Raw genomic sequence first — 15,324 nt, forward strand, 5'->3', positions numbered from 1 at the left:
TAACAGAATAGAACACCTGTTTAGGAGAGGTGCTGGCTAACAGAGTAGAACACCTGTTTAGGAGAGGTGCTGGGTAACAGAGTAGAACACCTGTTTAGGAGAGGTGCTGGCTAACAGAGTAGAACACCTGTTTAGGAGAGGTGCTGGCTAAGAGAGTATAACCTGTTTAGGAGAGGTGCTGGCTAACAGAGGAGAACACCTGTTTAGGAGAGGTGCTGGGTAGCAGAGTAGAACACCTGTTTAGGAGAGGTGCTGGGTAACAGAGGAGAACACCTGTTTAGGAGAGGTGCTGGCTAGCAGAGGAGAACACTTGTTTAGGAGAGGTGCTGGCTAACAGAGGAGAACACCTGTTTAGGAGAGGTGCTGGGTAACAGAGTAGAACACCTGTTTAGGAGAGGTGCTGGCTAACAGAGGAGAACACCTGTTTAGGAGAGGTACTGGGTAGCAGAGTAGAACACCTGTTTAGGAGAGGTGCTGGCTAGCAGAGGAGAACACCTGTTTAGGAGAGGTGCTGGCTAGCAGAGAAGAACACCTGTTTAGGAGAGGTGCTGGGTAGCAGAGTAGAACACCTGTTTAGGAGAGGTGCTGGCTAGCAGAGAAGAACACCTGTTTAGGAGAGGTGCTGGGTAGCAGAGTAGAACACCTGTTTAGGAGAGGTGCTGGCTAACAGAGGAGAACACCTGTTTAGGAGAGGTGCTGGCTAGCAGAGAAGAACACCTGTTTAGGAGAGGTGCTGGGTAGCAGAGTAGAACACCTGTTTAGGAGAGGTGCTGGCTAACAGAGGAGAACACCTGTTTAGGAGAGGTGCTGGCTAGCAGAGGAGAACACCTGTTTAGGAGAGGTGCTGGCTAACAGAGGAGAACACCTGTTTAGGAGAGGTGCTGGGTAACAGAGTAGAACACCTGTTTAGGAGAGGTGCTGGGTAACAGAGTAGAACACCTGTTTAGGAGAGGTGCTGGCTAGCAGAGTAGAACACCTGTTTAGGAGAGGTGCTGGCTAACAGAGTAGAACACCTGTTTAGGAGAGGTGCTGGCTAGCAGAGTAGAACAGCTGTTTAGGAGAGGTGCTGGCTAACAGAGGAGAACACCTGTTTAGGAGAGGTGCTGGCTAACAGAGTAGAACACCTGTTTAGGAGAGGTGCTGGCTAACAGAGGAGAACACCTGTTTAGGAGAGGTGCTGGCTAGCAGAGGAGAACACCTGTTTAGGAGAGGTGCTGGCTAGCAGAGTAGAACACCTGTTTAGGAGAGGTGCTGGGTAGCAGAGGAGAACACTTGTAAAAGAAAAGGAGAGTCTCACTCTATGAGCTCAGATGAAATAATGTAATAACCTGATAACCAACGTTTCAATAGACAGCTGTCTTCATCATTTACCTTAAAAATACCAAAATATGGATCCTGAAAGGGAATTTGATGCATTTTCATATGGGTTAATGTCGACTTTGCTTATGGAAAACCATATCATGCGAAGGTTTTTACACTCAGTTCTTTGGTTTCGCGAGTGGAAATTTGACATTTTGAAAATGGAAGTTATGGAACTCCATCATGTGCTATTGTTATGAGAAAACCTCCACAATGAAACAGACATTAAATGTGGAGAATGATAGATCTGTTGGCCATCAAGTAGCCTATTCATTGTTATGCCTGTCTAGGCTACTGTAGCCTGCCATTTTATACTATAAATATGTTGAAATGACTGGAGTCGTTGCAAATCATTTTGTGCCACTTGTGTAGCCAACCTGGAGCTGGCAAACAGATGTAATAAATAGCCTTTAACTTCAGTTTATTGTTGTTGTAGCCTTGTGTTATTATGGAATTATTAATGGCCGTGTTTAGTTCATTCAATTGGAAGTTATCAAGTGTCACCATGGTCACAGTTCTATTTCAATTGCTGATCAGATGTTAGAATGCATTAGATTGAAGGTAACAGTCAGCCAGATTAGGCAACAGGTAAATAAATAACCTGGCTGTTGTTGACAAGCATGGACCTATTCAGTTCATATCCATATTATTAATATTTGATTCATTGATTGAAATTACGACCCCATTCTCAGTAGCCTATTCCAGCAGGCTACTGGGCAACAGAAGCACTTCCTACCTCAACATCGTCTTGCTATTCATGTTAAATAAATGAATCTGTCAATTTGAACTAAGCAAGCTGCTAAATCATTCAGCTTACATCTTGCCTACATCTTGCCCAGGCTACTGGAGGCTATCTGAAATAACATGTAGGCCTATCAGGGTCTATGTTTTGGCCTAGTTTTCAGGCCTTGTTGGTGGGTTTTGTGTAGTCATTGGGCTAGAAAAAGTAATTGCATTAAATCACCTGACTGTTTGGATGTATCTGTTAGTAAATGTTGTATTTCTAAGAGATAATGAATAAAATAGAACAATTGACCTTCAATAATTAGTTGTCACTGTGTTCACCACAACCAACATGTTGGATCTCTGTTTAGGGGTCAGTGGTCTAAAATGAGTCTCTCTGGGGAGAGAGAGGAGGGGGGCCCTGCCTCTAAAATGAGTCTCTCTGGGGAAAGAGAGGAGGGGGGCCCTGCCTCTAAAATGAGTCTCTCTGGGGAACATGACACCAAAACCAAAAGGTGAGCTGAAAATATTGTTTAAGAATTTATATTCCAAAGTGCTATATAGGAGGGAAAAAAATCACTTTTGTGTTTTTTCATCAGAAATGATTGCTAATGGGTACCTTCAATATAACTATTGTAGATTTGAGATGTGATTTAAAACCATTGTTTAGCTGGAATGTAATGTTCGTATCCTGTATATTTGACTGTGATACGTGGTTGTCTCACCTAGCTACCTTAAGATGAATGCATTTACTGATGCCATATCTTAATTTGACCCAGTTTCTCACAGCAGGAACATAATCCTGCAGCAATAGCAAATGTGCATTTTTATGTGGATTATAATTAAGGGATATTTTCTGTAGGGGTTGATACATTTTTCATCAGGGAAAATCAAGTCTGACATTTTAAAGTGGAAATTACCCACTTTAGACGCCTTTATAAAGCCTTGTAGTGGTTTAATAATTTATTTAAACAATAAAAGCTAATTGACCAACATTTCTGAAAATGGATATATAGCGTTTTGGAATGAAACTCTTGTTTCCCCATCTGAGCTCAGAGTAGATGAGAGACGTAATGTTTGTCTCTGTTGTGTTGAAGCCCAATCAAGCAGGAGAGACCAGCCTCCCCTGTACCCAGCTGTGTGTCCATGAAGAGTGACCGGTCTATGCATCAACCTATACTGTTTAGAGAGGGAGACTTTTCTACTGAACAAAGGTAAGAAGAACTCATGGGTCATGGTCAGTGAGTTAAACAACACTGTCTCTAGTCATTTCTCCTCTCCCATTTTACCATTTAATTTTGTTGTTTTCATAATCCATAGGCTAATCCTTTTTTCCATTTTCATAGTCCTGAAACATTATCAAACAAACACAACATTCCCTGTGTGTGTGTGTGTGTGTGTGTGTGTGTGTGTGTGTGTGTGTGTGTGTGTGTGTGTGTGTGTGTGTGCACTCCCTGGATGAGGAGATGTAATCTCTATCCTGATTGCCTAGTCACTTTTACCCCTACCTACATGTACATATTACCTCAACTACCTGGTACCCCTGCACATTGACTCAGTACTGGTACTCCTTGTATATAGTCTAGTTATTACCTCAACTACCTGGTACCCCTGCACATTGACTCAGTACTGGTACTCCTTGTATATAGTCTAGTTATTACCTCAACTACCTGGTACCCCTGCACATTGACTCAGTACTGGTACTCCTTGTATATTGTCTAGTTATTACCTCAACTACCTGGTACCCCTGCACGTTGACTCAGTACTGGTAGTCCTTGTATATAGTCTAGTTATTACGTCAACTACAGTGAGGGAAAAAAGTATTTGATCCCCTGCTGATTTTGTACGTTTGCCCACTGACAAAGAAATGATCAATCTATAATTTAAATGGTAGGTTTATTTAAACAGTGAGAGACAGAATAACAACAACAAAATCCAGAAAAACGCATGTCAAAAATGTTATAAATTTATTTGCATTTCAATGAGGGAAATAAGTATTTGACCCCCTCTCAATCAGAAAGATTTCTGGCTCCCAGGTGTCTTTTATAACAGGTAACGAGCTGAGATTAGGAGCACACTCTTAAAGGGAGTGCACCTAATCTCAGCTTGTTACCTGTATAAAAGACACCTGTCCACAGAAGCAATCAATCAATCAGATTCCAAACTCTCCACCATGGCCAAGACCAAAGAGCTCTCCAAGGATGTCAGGGACAAGATTGTAGACCTACACAAGGCTGGAATGGGCTACAAGACCATCGCCAAGCAGCTTGGTGAGAAGGTGACAACAGTTGGTGCGATTATTCGCAAATGGAAGAAAAACAAAAGACCTGTCAATCTCCCTCGGCCTGGGGCTCCATGCAAGATCTCACCTCGTGGAGTTGCAATGATCATGAGAACGGTGAGTAATCAGCCCAGAACTACACGGGAGGATCTTGTCAATGATCACCAAGAAAACAATTGGTAACACACTACGCCGTGAAGGACTGAAATCCTGCAGCACCCGCAAGGTCCCCCTGCTCAAGAAAGCACATATACATGCCCGTCTGAAGTTTGCCAATGAACATCTGAATGATTCAGAGGAGAACTGGGTGAAAGTGTTGTGGTCAGATGAGACCAAAATGGAGCTCTTTGGCATCAACTCAACTTGCCGTGTTTGGAGGAGGAGGAATGCTGCCTATGACCCCAAGAACACCATCCCCACCGTCAAACATGGAGGTGGAAACATTATGCTTTGGGGGTGTTTTTCTGCTAAGGGGACAGGACAACTTCACCGCATCAAACGATGGACGGGGCTATGTACCGTCAAATATTGGGTGAGAACCTCCTTCCCTCAGCCAGGGCATTGAAAATGGGTTGTGGATGGGTATTCCAGCATGACAATGACCCAAAACACACGGCCAAGGTAACAGGCGTTTTTCTGGATTTTTTTGTTGTTATTCTGTCTCTCACTGTTCAAATAAACCTACCATTATAATTATAGATTGATCATTTCTTTTGTCTGTGGGCAAATGTACAAAATCAGCAGGGGATCAAATAAATTTTTTCCCTCAATATATACTTTTTATTTAGATGGGTGACATTATCTGCCAAAGTAATACCACTGTAGATAAAGAAGAGCTCTCCAGTTGGTGTACCAAAACTTTCAAAGGCCATTTTTCTCAAAATTGAGGTTACAAGTTTATCATCTTTCAAAGCAGAATTATGAAGATGTTCAAGAGGATTCTTAGTCCAGAACTCCCAGAAGGCTTTGAGAGTCAGAAGCAGGATAAGGAAGTGGTGGACGCTGAAGATGAGAAGCAGGAGAGCAGTGTCAGAGAGGGGGCTCTGAAGAGCACACTTCACGTCCTGAGGAAAATGAACCAGAAGGAGCTTGCTGACACACTGGAGAAAAGTAAGAGCTGTCTGCCTCATGTTGAATGCTGTTTTAGAACAAACATTTCAAAGCTGTAGCTAAAGTACAGCTAAAGTAGCTGTGTAATTAAATGATATTGTAGCAGTCTTAACACAACACCTAGTGACCTCGTCAAACTTTATAACACAGTCGTACAATACTGTAGGCTTTAAATCAGACGTAATATTAATATCCTCTGTGTTATTTCTTCATTCAGATGAGCTTGCTGTGATTTGCCAACGTGAACTCCAATCTAATCTAAAGAAGAAGTTTCAATTTGTATTTGAGGGGATCGCTAAACAAAGAAATCCAACACTTCTCAATAAGATCTACACAGAGCTCTACATCACAGAGGGTGGAAAATGGGAGGTCAATAATGAACATGAGCTGAGACAGATCGAGTCTACAGCCAGGAAACAAGCAAGACCAGAGACTGCAATCAAATGTAACGACATCTTCAAACCCTTAACTGGACAAGACAAACCTATCAGAACTGTGCTGACTGCGCTGGCATTGGAAAAACAGTCTCTGTGCAGAAGTTCATTTTGGACTGGGCTGAAGGAAAAGCAAATCAGGATGTCCAATTGGTATTTTCATTCCCTTTTCGGGAGCTGAATTTGATGAAAGGGAAAAAACACACTTTGATTGAACTTCTCAATCACTTCTCAATGGAAACCAAAAAATCAAGAATCTCCAACTACGACAAGTACAAAGTTCTGTTCATCTTTGATGGTCTGGATGAGTGCCGACTGCCCCTAGACTTCCAGAAGAACAAGATCTGTTGTGACGTCACAGAGTCAACCTCAGTGGATGTTCTGCTGACAAATCTCATCAAAGGAAATCTGCTTCCCTCTGCTCTCCTCTGGATAACTACCAGACCTGCAGCAGCCAATAAGATCCCTTCAGGGTGTGTTGACCAGGTGACAGAGGTACGAGGGTTCAATGACCCACAGAAGGAGGAGTACTTCAGGAAGAGATTCAGTGATGAGGACCTGGCCAACAGAATCATCTCACACATAAAGACATCAAGGATCCTCCACATCATGTGCGACATTCCAGTCTTCTGTTGGATTTCTGCAATCGTCCTTGAACACATGGTGAAACATAAGAGAGAAGAGATGCCCAAGACTCTGACTGAGATGTACTCACACCTTGTGGAGTTTCATACCAAACAGAAGAATGAAAAGTATCTTGGGAAAGAAGAGACAGGTCCACACTGGAATAAAGAGAGCATTCTGTCACTGGGAAAACTGGCTTTTCAACAGCTCGTGAATGGCAATCTGATTTTCTATGAAGAAGACCTAAAAAAGGCTGGCATTGATGTCAATGAAGCTTCAGTGTACTCAGGATTGTGCACACAGCTCTTTAAAGAGGAATGTGGGCTGTACCAGAACAAGGTGTACTGCTTTGTTCATCTGAGCATTCAGGAGTTTCTGGCTGCTGTATATGTGTTCCTCTCATTCATCAACAACAATGAGAATCTAACGGCCAAACCGCAATCAACGTCCAGGAATGTTTTTGCGCTGTTCAGAGACAAGCCTGAAGTTACTTCCTACAAGAGTGCTGTGGATAAAGCCTTACAAAGTGAGACGGGAAAGCTGGACCTTTTCCTCCGCTTCCTTCTGGGCCTCTCAATGGAGTCCAATCAGAAGCACTTACGAGGTCTACTGACAAAGACAAGAAGCAGCTCACAGAGCCATGAAGAAACAGTCAAGTACATCAAGAAGAAGATCAGAGAGAATCCCTCTCCAGAGAGGTGCATTAATCTGTTCCACTGTCTGAATGAACTTAATGACCATTCTCTAGTGGAGGAGATCCAAAGATACCTGAGATCAGGAAGTGTCTCCAGTGAAGAACTTTCACCTGCACAGTGGTCAGCTCTGGTCTTTGTGTTGCTGACTTCAGAAAAGGAGCTGGATGTATTTGACCTGAAGAAATACTCCAGATCAGAGGAAGGTCTTCTGAGGCTGCTGCCAGTGGTCAAAACCTCCAGAGCTGCTCTGTGAGTACATAAAATGACATTTCAGTACTTATTATCAGGAATAAATATTCAGTTTAGAGAAAAATATGCATTGTAATATGTACAGTGGGGGAAAAAAGTATTTAGTCAGCCACCAATTGTGCATGTTCTCCCACTTAAAAAGATGAGAGAGGCCTGTAATTTTCATCATAGGTACACGTCAACTATGACAGACAAAATGAGAAAAAAAAATCCAGAAAATCACATTGTAGGATTTTTAATGAATTTATTTGCAAATTATGGTGGAAAATAAGTATTTGGTCAATAACAAAAGTTTCTCAATACTTTGTTATATACCCTTTGTTGGCAATGACACAGGTCAAACGTTTTCTGTAAGTCTTCACAAGGTTTTCACAGACTGTTGCTAGTATTTTGGCCCATTCCTCCATGCAGATCTCCTCTAGAGCAGTGATGTTTTGGGGCTGTCGCTGGGCAACACAGACTTTCAACTCCCTCCAAAGATTTTCTATGGGGTTGAGATCTGGAGACTGGCTAGGCCACTCCAGGACCTTGAAATGCTTCTTACGAAGCCACTCCTTCGTTGCCCGGGCGGTGTGTTTGGGATCATTGTCATGCTGAAAGACCCAGCCACGTTTCATCTTCAATGCCCTTGCTGATGGAAGGAGGTTTTCACTCAAAATCTCACGATACATGGCCCCATTCATTCTTTCCTTTACACGGATCAGTCGTCCTGGTCCCTTTGCAGAAAAACAGCCCCAAAGCATTATGTTTCCACCCCCATGCTTCACAGTAGGTATGGTGTTCTTTGGATGCAACTCAGCATTCTTTGTCCTCCAAACACGATAAATTGAGTTTTTACCAAAAAGTACTATTTTGGTTTCATCTGACCATATGACATTCTCCCAATCCTCTTCTGGATCATCCAAATGCACTCTAGCAAACTTCAGACGGGCCTGGACATGTACTGGCTTAAGCAGGGGGACACGTCTGGCACTGCAGGATTTGAGTCCCTGGCGGCGTAGTGTGTTACTGATGGTAGGCTTTGTTACTTTGGTCCCAGCTCTCTGCAGGTCATTCACTAGGTCCCCCTGTGTGGTTCTGGGATTTTTGCTCACCGTTCTTGTGATCATTTTGACCCCACGGGGTGAGATCTTGCGTGGAGCCCCCAGATCGAGGGAGATTATCAGTGGTCTTGTATGTCTTCCATTTCCTAATAATTGCTCCCACAGTTGATTTCTTCAAACCAAGCTGCTTACCTATTGCAGATTCAGTCTTCCCAGCCTGGTGCAGGTCTACAATTTTGTTTCTGGTGTCCTTTGACAGCTCTTTGGTCTTGGCCATAGTGGAGTTTGGAGTGTGACTGTTTGAGGTTGTGTCTTTTATACTGATAACAAGTTCAAACAGGTGCCATTAATACAGGTAACGAGTGTAGGACAGAGGAGCCTCTTAAAGAAGAATTTACAGGTCTGTGAGAGCCAGAAATCTTGCTTGTTTATAGGTGACCAAATACTTATTTTCCACCATAATTCGCAAATGTAGGCATATACAGTGAGCTCCATAATTCATTGGACAGTGACCATTGTTTTGTTATTTTGGTTCTGTACTCTAGCACTTTGAGTTTGAAAGGATACAATGACAATGAGCGTGAAGTGCAGACTGTCAGCTTTAATTTGAGGGTATTTTCATACATATCGGATGAACCGTTTAGAAATGACAGCACCTTTTGTACATGGTCCCCCCATTTTAAGGTACTACAAGTATTTGTTAAATTGGCTTCACAAATGTGTGTCGTTAGGCAGGTGTATTCATTTGTGTCGTTAGTGAATGCAGGAGAGCTGTTGATGAATAGTAATGATTCTAGACGTTGCTATTGCCTTTGGAGGTTGTTATTGGGGTGTGACAACATGAGGAAGACAGCAGTGTCGATGCAAATGAAGTTGGCCGTCATAAGGCTCAGAAATGAAAATCAATCATTCAGGAACATTGCAAAAACCCTGGCCATGCCCAAGTCAACAGTTTTGTTCATCATTAACAAGAAAAAAAACAACCGGTGAACTCAATTATGTCAAAAGACCCGGTAGACAGAGGAAGACCACTGTAGTGGATGACCGGAGAATACTCTCTATGGTGAAGAAAAAACCCCTGATAACAGCCCAACAGATCAAAAACACTCTCCTGGATGCAGGTGTAGATGTGTCAAAGTCTACCATATGCAGAAGACTACACCAGCAGGACTACAGATGGTACACTACAAGATGCAAACCACTGATAAGCCTGAAGAACAGAAAGGCAAGATTACAGTTTGCTAAAAAAGCACCTAAAAGAGCCCCAAGAGTTCTGGAAAGAAGTATTGTGGACAGATGAGACAAAGATTAACATGTACCAGAGTGATGGAAAGACAAAAGTGTGGAGAAAAAAAAGAAATGCCCATGATCCAAAGCATACCACCTCATCCATGAAACATGGTGGAGGGGGTGTTATGGCTTGGGCCTGTATGGCTGCCAGTGGAACAGGCTCACTTGTCTTCATCGATGATGTGACTGCAGACAGAAGTAGAACAATGAATTCTGAAGTCTACATAAATATTTTATCTGCTCAGATAAAACCAAATGCCTCCAAACTCATTGGACGGCACTTAATCATGCAACAAGACAATGACCCTAAACATACTGCTAGAGCAACAAAGGGGTTTTTGATGGCCAAAAAGTGGAGAATCCTTGACTGGCCGAGTCAATCACCAGATCTGAATTCAATTGAACATGCATTTGACATGCTGAAGAGGAGACTTAAGGCAATAAGTCCCCGAAACAAGCAGGAACTGAAGATGGCTGCAGTACAGGCCTGGCAGAGCATCACCAGGGAAGATACCCAGCGTCTGGTGATGGCGATGCATCGCAGACTTCAAGCAGTCATTGCATGCAAAGGATATGCGACCAAATATTAACAATGATTACTTTATTCTACATTATGTTAAACTGTCCAATGTTTTTTGATGCCCGAAAATGGGAGGGACCATGTACAAAAGCTTCTATAATTCGTAAACGGTTCATCCGATATGTATGAAAATACCCTCAAATTAAAGCTGACAGTCTGCACTTCACCCTCATTGTCATTGTATCCTTTCAAACTCAAAGTGCTAGAGTACAGAACCAAAATAACAAAAGAATGGTCACTGTCCAATGAATTATGGAGCTCACTGTAAATGTGCCCATTTGGGGATCTGATAGTATTTCTGATTGGCTTAACGCATCACCACTAATGACCTTTGGAGTTTCTCAAAATAATGTTTTCTTCACCTCAAACAGAAAGCAAATTAAGTCTATTTTTACATCCATTGAGAATTACAATAGTTCCTCAATGTGTTTGAAAAATCTTTCCAGCTCTCTCCCTTTCAATAACCACATAGTGTGAAAGGGAAAAATGCTCTAATCCAGTGGAAACATCATAAAATAGGCCTACCTGATTACTACTTATCAGTGCTTGACTTGGTCTGAAACAGGTTCCGGTACTATTTTTGGGTGCTGGAACTGTATATATTTAGGTGCAGGAGCTCCACAATACTTTTGAGCTAATATTCTATAAGAGGAACAGGAGCTCAAGCAGTAGAACATTTGAGGTGCCGGTACTCAGCTCCGGTCAGCTCCTGCCCAAGTCAAGCACTGCTTCTTATCCCTTGCGCCTACAGCTGTGTCTGTCCCGAGCTCACTGGAGCAGGAAACTCTGAGGGCCCATAATATTTTATACAATGTTGCAAGTTTGCTAGTACAAGCTTCCTGCCAGGCCCAAGTTAACGGTTTATACAATGTTTCAAGTTCCTTGCAGACAGGCCAATGTGATTTATAGGAGATTTATTTTTATCAGGATATGTTCTACCTGCAGGCTGCAATGTTTTTATTTTTGGGCTTTATGTAGGCTATTTTTACATAGTTGGAAATGGCAACAGAAGTTACTTTTTAGGTTTGTTTCATTTTCATTTAGATTTGGATAAAATTTTGATTAACCACCTGACAATGATTTTGAGATATAAAGACGCTATTATAAATTAAATGAAACTGTTTCACGAACATTTGCATATGAAAACCATAACTGGCACGCAGATCGGTAGAAATGTGAAGATAAATTGGCATTCCACATGAGAATGGTTTGCCGACTCCTCGTGTAGCCTCACGAGCAACGTCAGGAGAGTAATGGCAGGATCTGAGAAAGTCAGCAGGAAAGGGAGGAGAATAGTTGGGTCAGGTTAAGTTTTTGTTCTTCTGGTTATCTAGATCTCTGGTGCCCTCTTGAGGCATTTGTCTTATTTAATCAAACCGTAAGCTTTAAGCATCAGACAAGCTCAGTGCATATAGTTGATTTTAAATGACATGCACAGCACAATTATTTAAACTGACACACAGAGAGCCAAACCTCTTCTCAAGTCTCCAAAAGTCTAAACACATTTTCTGCTTTACACACATTTTGCAATTCAAAATGGCACTTTTTAAATGCACTGCACACGGTTCTCTGCATAAGACACAACAATCTGACATAAAGTCACATGTTTGCCATTTCAAAACACTGCCATTCATAATGACACTACATGAGCTAATTGGCCAATACATGTGCCACCTGGCCAAACACCTCAATGGTTAATTGTTACCACTTCAATCAGGAAGTAAGCACTATGAAAAGACCACAGGTGAGCACCTTTTGTTTTACAACAACAATGGAAGATGTTGCAGAGAGAGGAAGAGGAAGAGGAAGGGTGAGAATGAGAGGGGGAGGAAGAGTGAGAGGTAGGGGTAGAGCTGGTAGAGGAGTTCATGGCCAAAGAAGACAACAACTTTCAAATGAAATCAGAGCAACCTTAGTTGATCATGTCATCAACCATGGGCTGACAATGCGAGAGGCTGGACAGAGAGTGCAGCCCAACTTGAGCCGTTTTACTGTCGCCTGTGTCATCCGGACATTTAGATTGGAGTACAGGTATGTAACAAACATTTCTTTCACACTATGTAGTACACCCCATGTCATAGTGTATCAGTTGGGTGACACCTGTTTACTTCATGAATGGCTGATGTCTACAAGTTTCCTGTACAATTTCCTCTACTGTGGGGGAAATATCTTTAGGATGCATTGTCCAAGCCCTATATTTTAGTTTTTTTGTTTTTCTAAAGGACTGAGAGACGCAGCCATGGTGGAGGAAGGGGCCAAATGTTCACCGGGGTACAGGAAGCTGCCATTGTAAACTTGGTTTTGGAAAATAATGAAATCAGATTACAAGAAATTCAAAGCCACATCATCCAAGACAACACCCTATTCAACAACATTCAACGAGTCAGTCTGTCCACATTGGCTCGCATTCTCAAGCGAAACCAAATCAGAATGAAACAACTTTATAAGGTGCCGTTTGAGAGAAACTCTCAAAGAAACAAAGAGGTCAGACGAGCATATGTGGATGTAAGTACAATATTGACTGCAGTACACTACACGCAACATTGTTTCCCAGTGTACTGGATAACACCATATTGACTGCTTTTGTTCTTTGTTTTCAGGGAGTACTGGAAATGGATGCTCATGCAATCCCACATGAGTTCATCTTTATAGATGAGGCTGGGTTCAACCTAGCAAAGACCAGAAGAAGGGGGAGAAACGTCATTGGCCACAGAGCCATTATAGATGTTCCTGGCCAACGTGGTGGGAACATCACAATGTGCGCTGCCATCTCCAATACGCATGGTGTCCTTCACCGTCTTGTCAACCTTGGACCATACAACACAGCCCATATTCTCACATTTCTGGACAGACTCCACAACATTCTCATACCACCAGAGCGTATGAATGATGCAGACCATCAGAGAACCCGGTACGTTGTAGTATGGGACAACGTGAGCTTTCATCGTGCAGCCCCAGTCCAAAACTGGTCTGCTGACCACCCACCATTTCTCGTGCAATACCTCCCACCATACTCACCATTTCTGAACCCCACAGAAGAGTTATTTTCGGCATGGCGGTGGAAGGTATACGACCGGCAGCCCTTTGTGCGCATGCCTCTTGTGCAGGCTATGGAAGAGCCATGTGATGAGATTGATGTGGGTGCGATTCAGGGATGGATAAGGCACTCAAGGCGCTTCTTCCCTCGATGTCTGGCAAGGGAAGATATTGCCTGTGATGTGGACGAGGCGTTGTGGCCAGACCCAGCTGTGATGTGGACGAGGCGTTGTGGCCAGACCCAGCTGTGATGTGGACGAGGCAGGCGTTGTGGCCAGACCCAGCTGTGATGTGGACGAGGCGATGTGGCCAGACCCAGCTGTGATGTGGATGAGGCGTTGTGGTCAGACCCAGCTGTGATGTGGACGAGGCGTTGTGGCCAGACCCAGCTGTGATGTGGACGAGGCGTTGTGGCCAGACCCAGCTGTGATGTGGACGAGGCGTTGTGGCCAGACCCAGCTGTGATGTGGACGAGGCGTTGTGGCCAGACCCAGCTGTGATGTGGACGAGGCGTTGTGGCCAGACCCAGCTGTGATGTGGACGAGGCGTTGTGGCCAGACCCAGCTGGGATGTGGACGAGGCGTTGTGGCCAGACCCAGCTGTGATGTGGACGAGGCGTTGTGGCCAGACCCAGCTGTGATGTGGACGAGGCGTTGTGGCCAGACCCAGCTGTGATGTGGACGAGGCGTTGTGGCCAGACCCAGCTGTGATGTGGACGAGGCGTTGTGGCCAGACCCAGCTGTGCGGCAAGATGCTGCCTAATTATTTTTCTTGCCTCTTTTTTTTTTTTTATATGTTTTTTCTGCAATTTTCTTTTTCAGTTTACTGTTTTTTGTGAGCATATTTTTGTTCAGTCCAATGTAAATATATCTGCTGTGCATATGTTGCACTGACTTGTTTGGTGAAAAATAAAAATACAAATGTTTCAACAGCATGTGTGTGTATCTGCAAATATTTCTGTGCATGTGAACAATCTGAAGAATTTTCTACAATTTGAACTATTTTAGTATTAAGGCAAAGCATACTCATTATGCCCAACAGAGTGTAGTTGGTTAGACAAAAATCTGGTAATATGAATGAAGTGTGTGCCATTTCGTGCAAACGTTTGATTTTGATAATGCTATATGTAGTTTTTGGTTGCAGTGCTTCATTTTGCAGGATATATGAGGTATTTTCCAATTTGGGTGTGTGGTTTTGTGAATTGTGTTAAGTATTTTGATAAAACCAGCCTAGTTTGCAAAATTGAGTTTTAGCAATTGGGAAAAACTAAAACACATAGGGTGTGTCTATCTATGGAAAAATAAACTTTTTGAAATTTCGACCAATCATTGGTTGAAAGAACAGACGACTTTCAGTAAACCAATATTTTTTCTGGGTCGGAGACAGCCCTAGTGTGGACTGTATACTCAAAACAATCAAAATATGATACCTCACTGTCTGTCTTTTGACTGATACTGCTTTTTAAACTGGTCTGGTCAGTCTACTCAAATATTTGGACTATACATGTTTCTCTCTACAAGCAATACTTTGATAATTTGTCATTTCTAATAATGATACATCCATTTCTGAATAGATATGACAGGTTTCAGGACACTGATATATCTGAATATGTTGAAAAAAATATACTGCCACTATTTTGACCACCAAAGAATAGCAGTGTGGTTTTAACATGATTTTACTTTTTGCAGGCTGTCAGGCTGTCTAGTCACAGAGAAAGGCTGTGCTTCTCTGGTCTCAGCACTGAGGTCAAACCCCTCACACCTGAGAGAGCTGGACCTGAGTAACAATGACCTGAAGGATTCAGGAGTGAAGCTGCTCTCTGCTGGACTGGGGAATCCCCACTGTAAACTGGAGACTCTGAGGTCAGTATTCCTGTAGTTGGTCAACAAGTGATAACTGT

The 15,324-nt window shown here is 42.8% G+C and overlaps 1 protein-coding gene across 1 annotated transcript; it reads left to right on the forward strand.

Annotated features, from left to right (window-relative positions):
- The first annotated feature begins 12,251 nt into the window (after positions 1 to 12,251).
- LOC123483055 lies at positions 12,252 to 14,288 on the forward strand. Its single transcript, XM_045212474.1, has 3 exons — positions 12,252 to 12,893; positions 12,989 to 13,671; positions 14,279 to 14,288. Exons 1-3 carry the CDS (start codon positions 12,648 to 12,650, stop codon positions 14,286 to 14,288), a joined length of 939 nt encoding a protein of 312 aa, XP_045068409.1. The 5' UTR covers positions 12,252 to 12,647.
- The last annotated feature ends 1,036 nt before the right edge of the window (positions 14,289 to 15,324 follow it).

This window comes from Coregonus clupeaformis, unplaced genomic scaffold, assembly GCF_020615455.1.
Source record: "Coregonus clupeaformis isolate EN_2021a unplaced genomic scaffold, ASM2061545v1 scaf0017, whole genome shotgun sequence".
Taxonomy (NCBI): Eukaryota; Metazoa; Chordata; class Actinopteri; order Salmoniformes; family Salmonidae; genus Coregonus; species Coregonus clupeaformis.

Excerpts from the sequence above, each read along its gene's own strand:
- LOC123483055 (XM_045212474.1), top strand. The coding sequence starts at position 12,648 with ATGTTCACCGGGGTACAGGAAGCTGCCATTGTAAACTTGGTTTTGGAA. Across the intron at positions 12,894-12,988 it reads TCAGACGAGCATATGTGGAT|GGAGTACTGGAAATGGATGC; the intron begins GTAAGTACAATA and ends CTTTGTTTTCAG.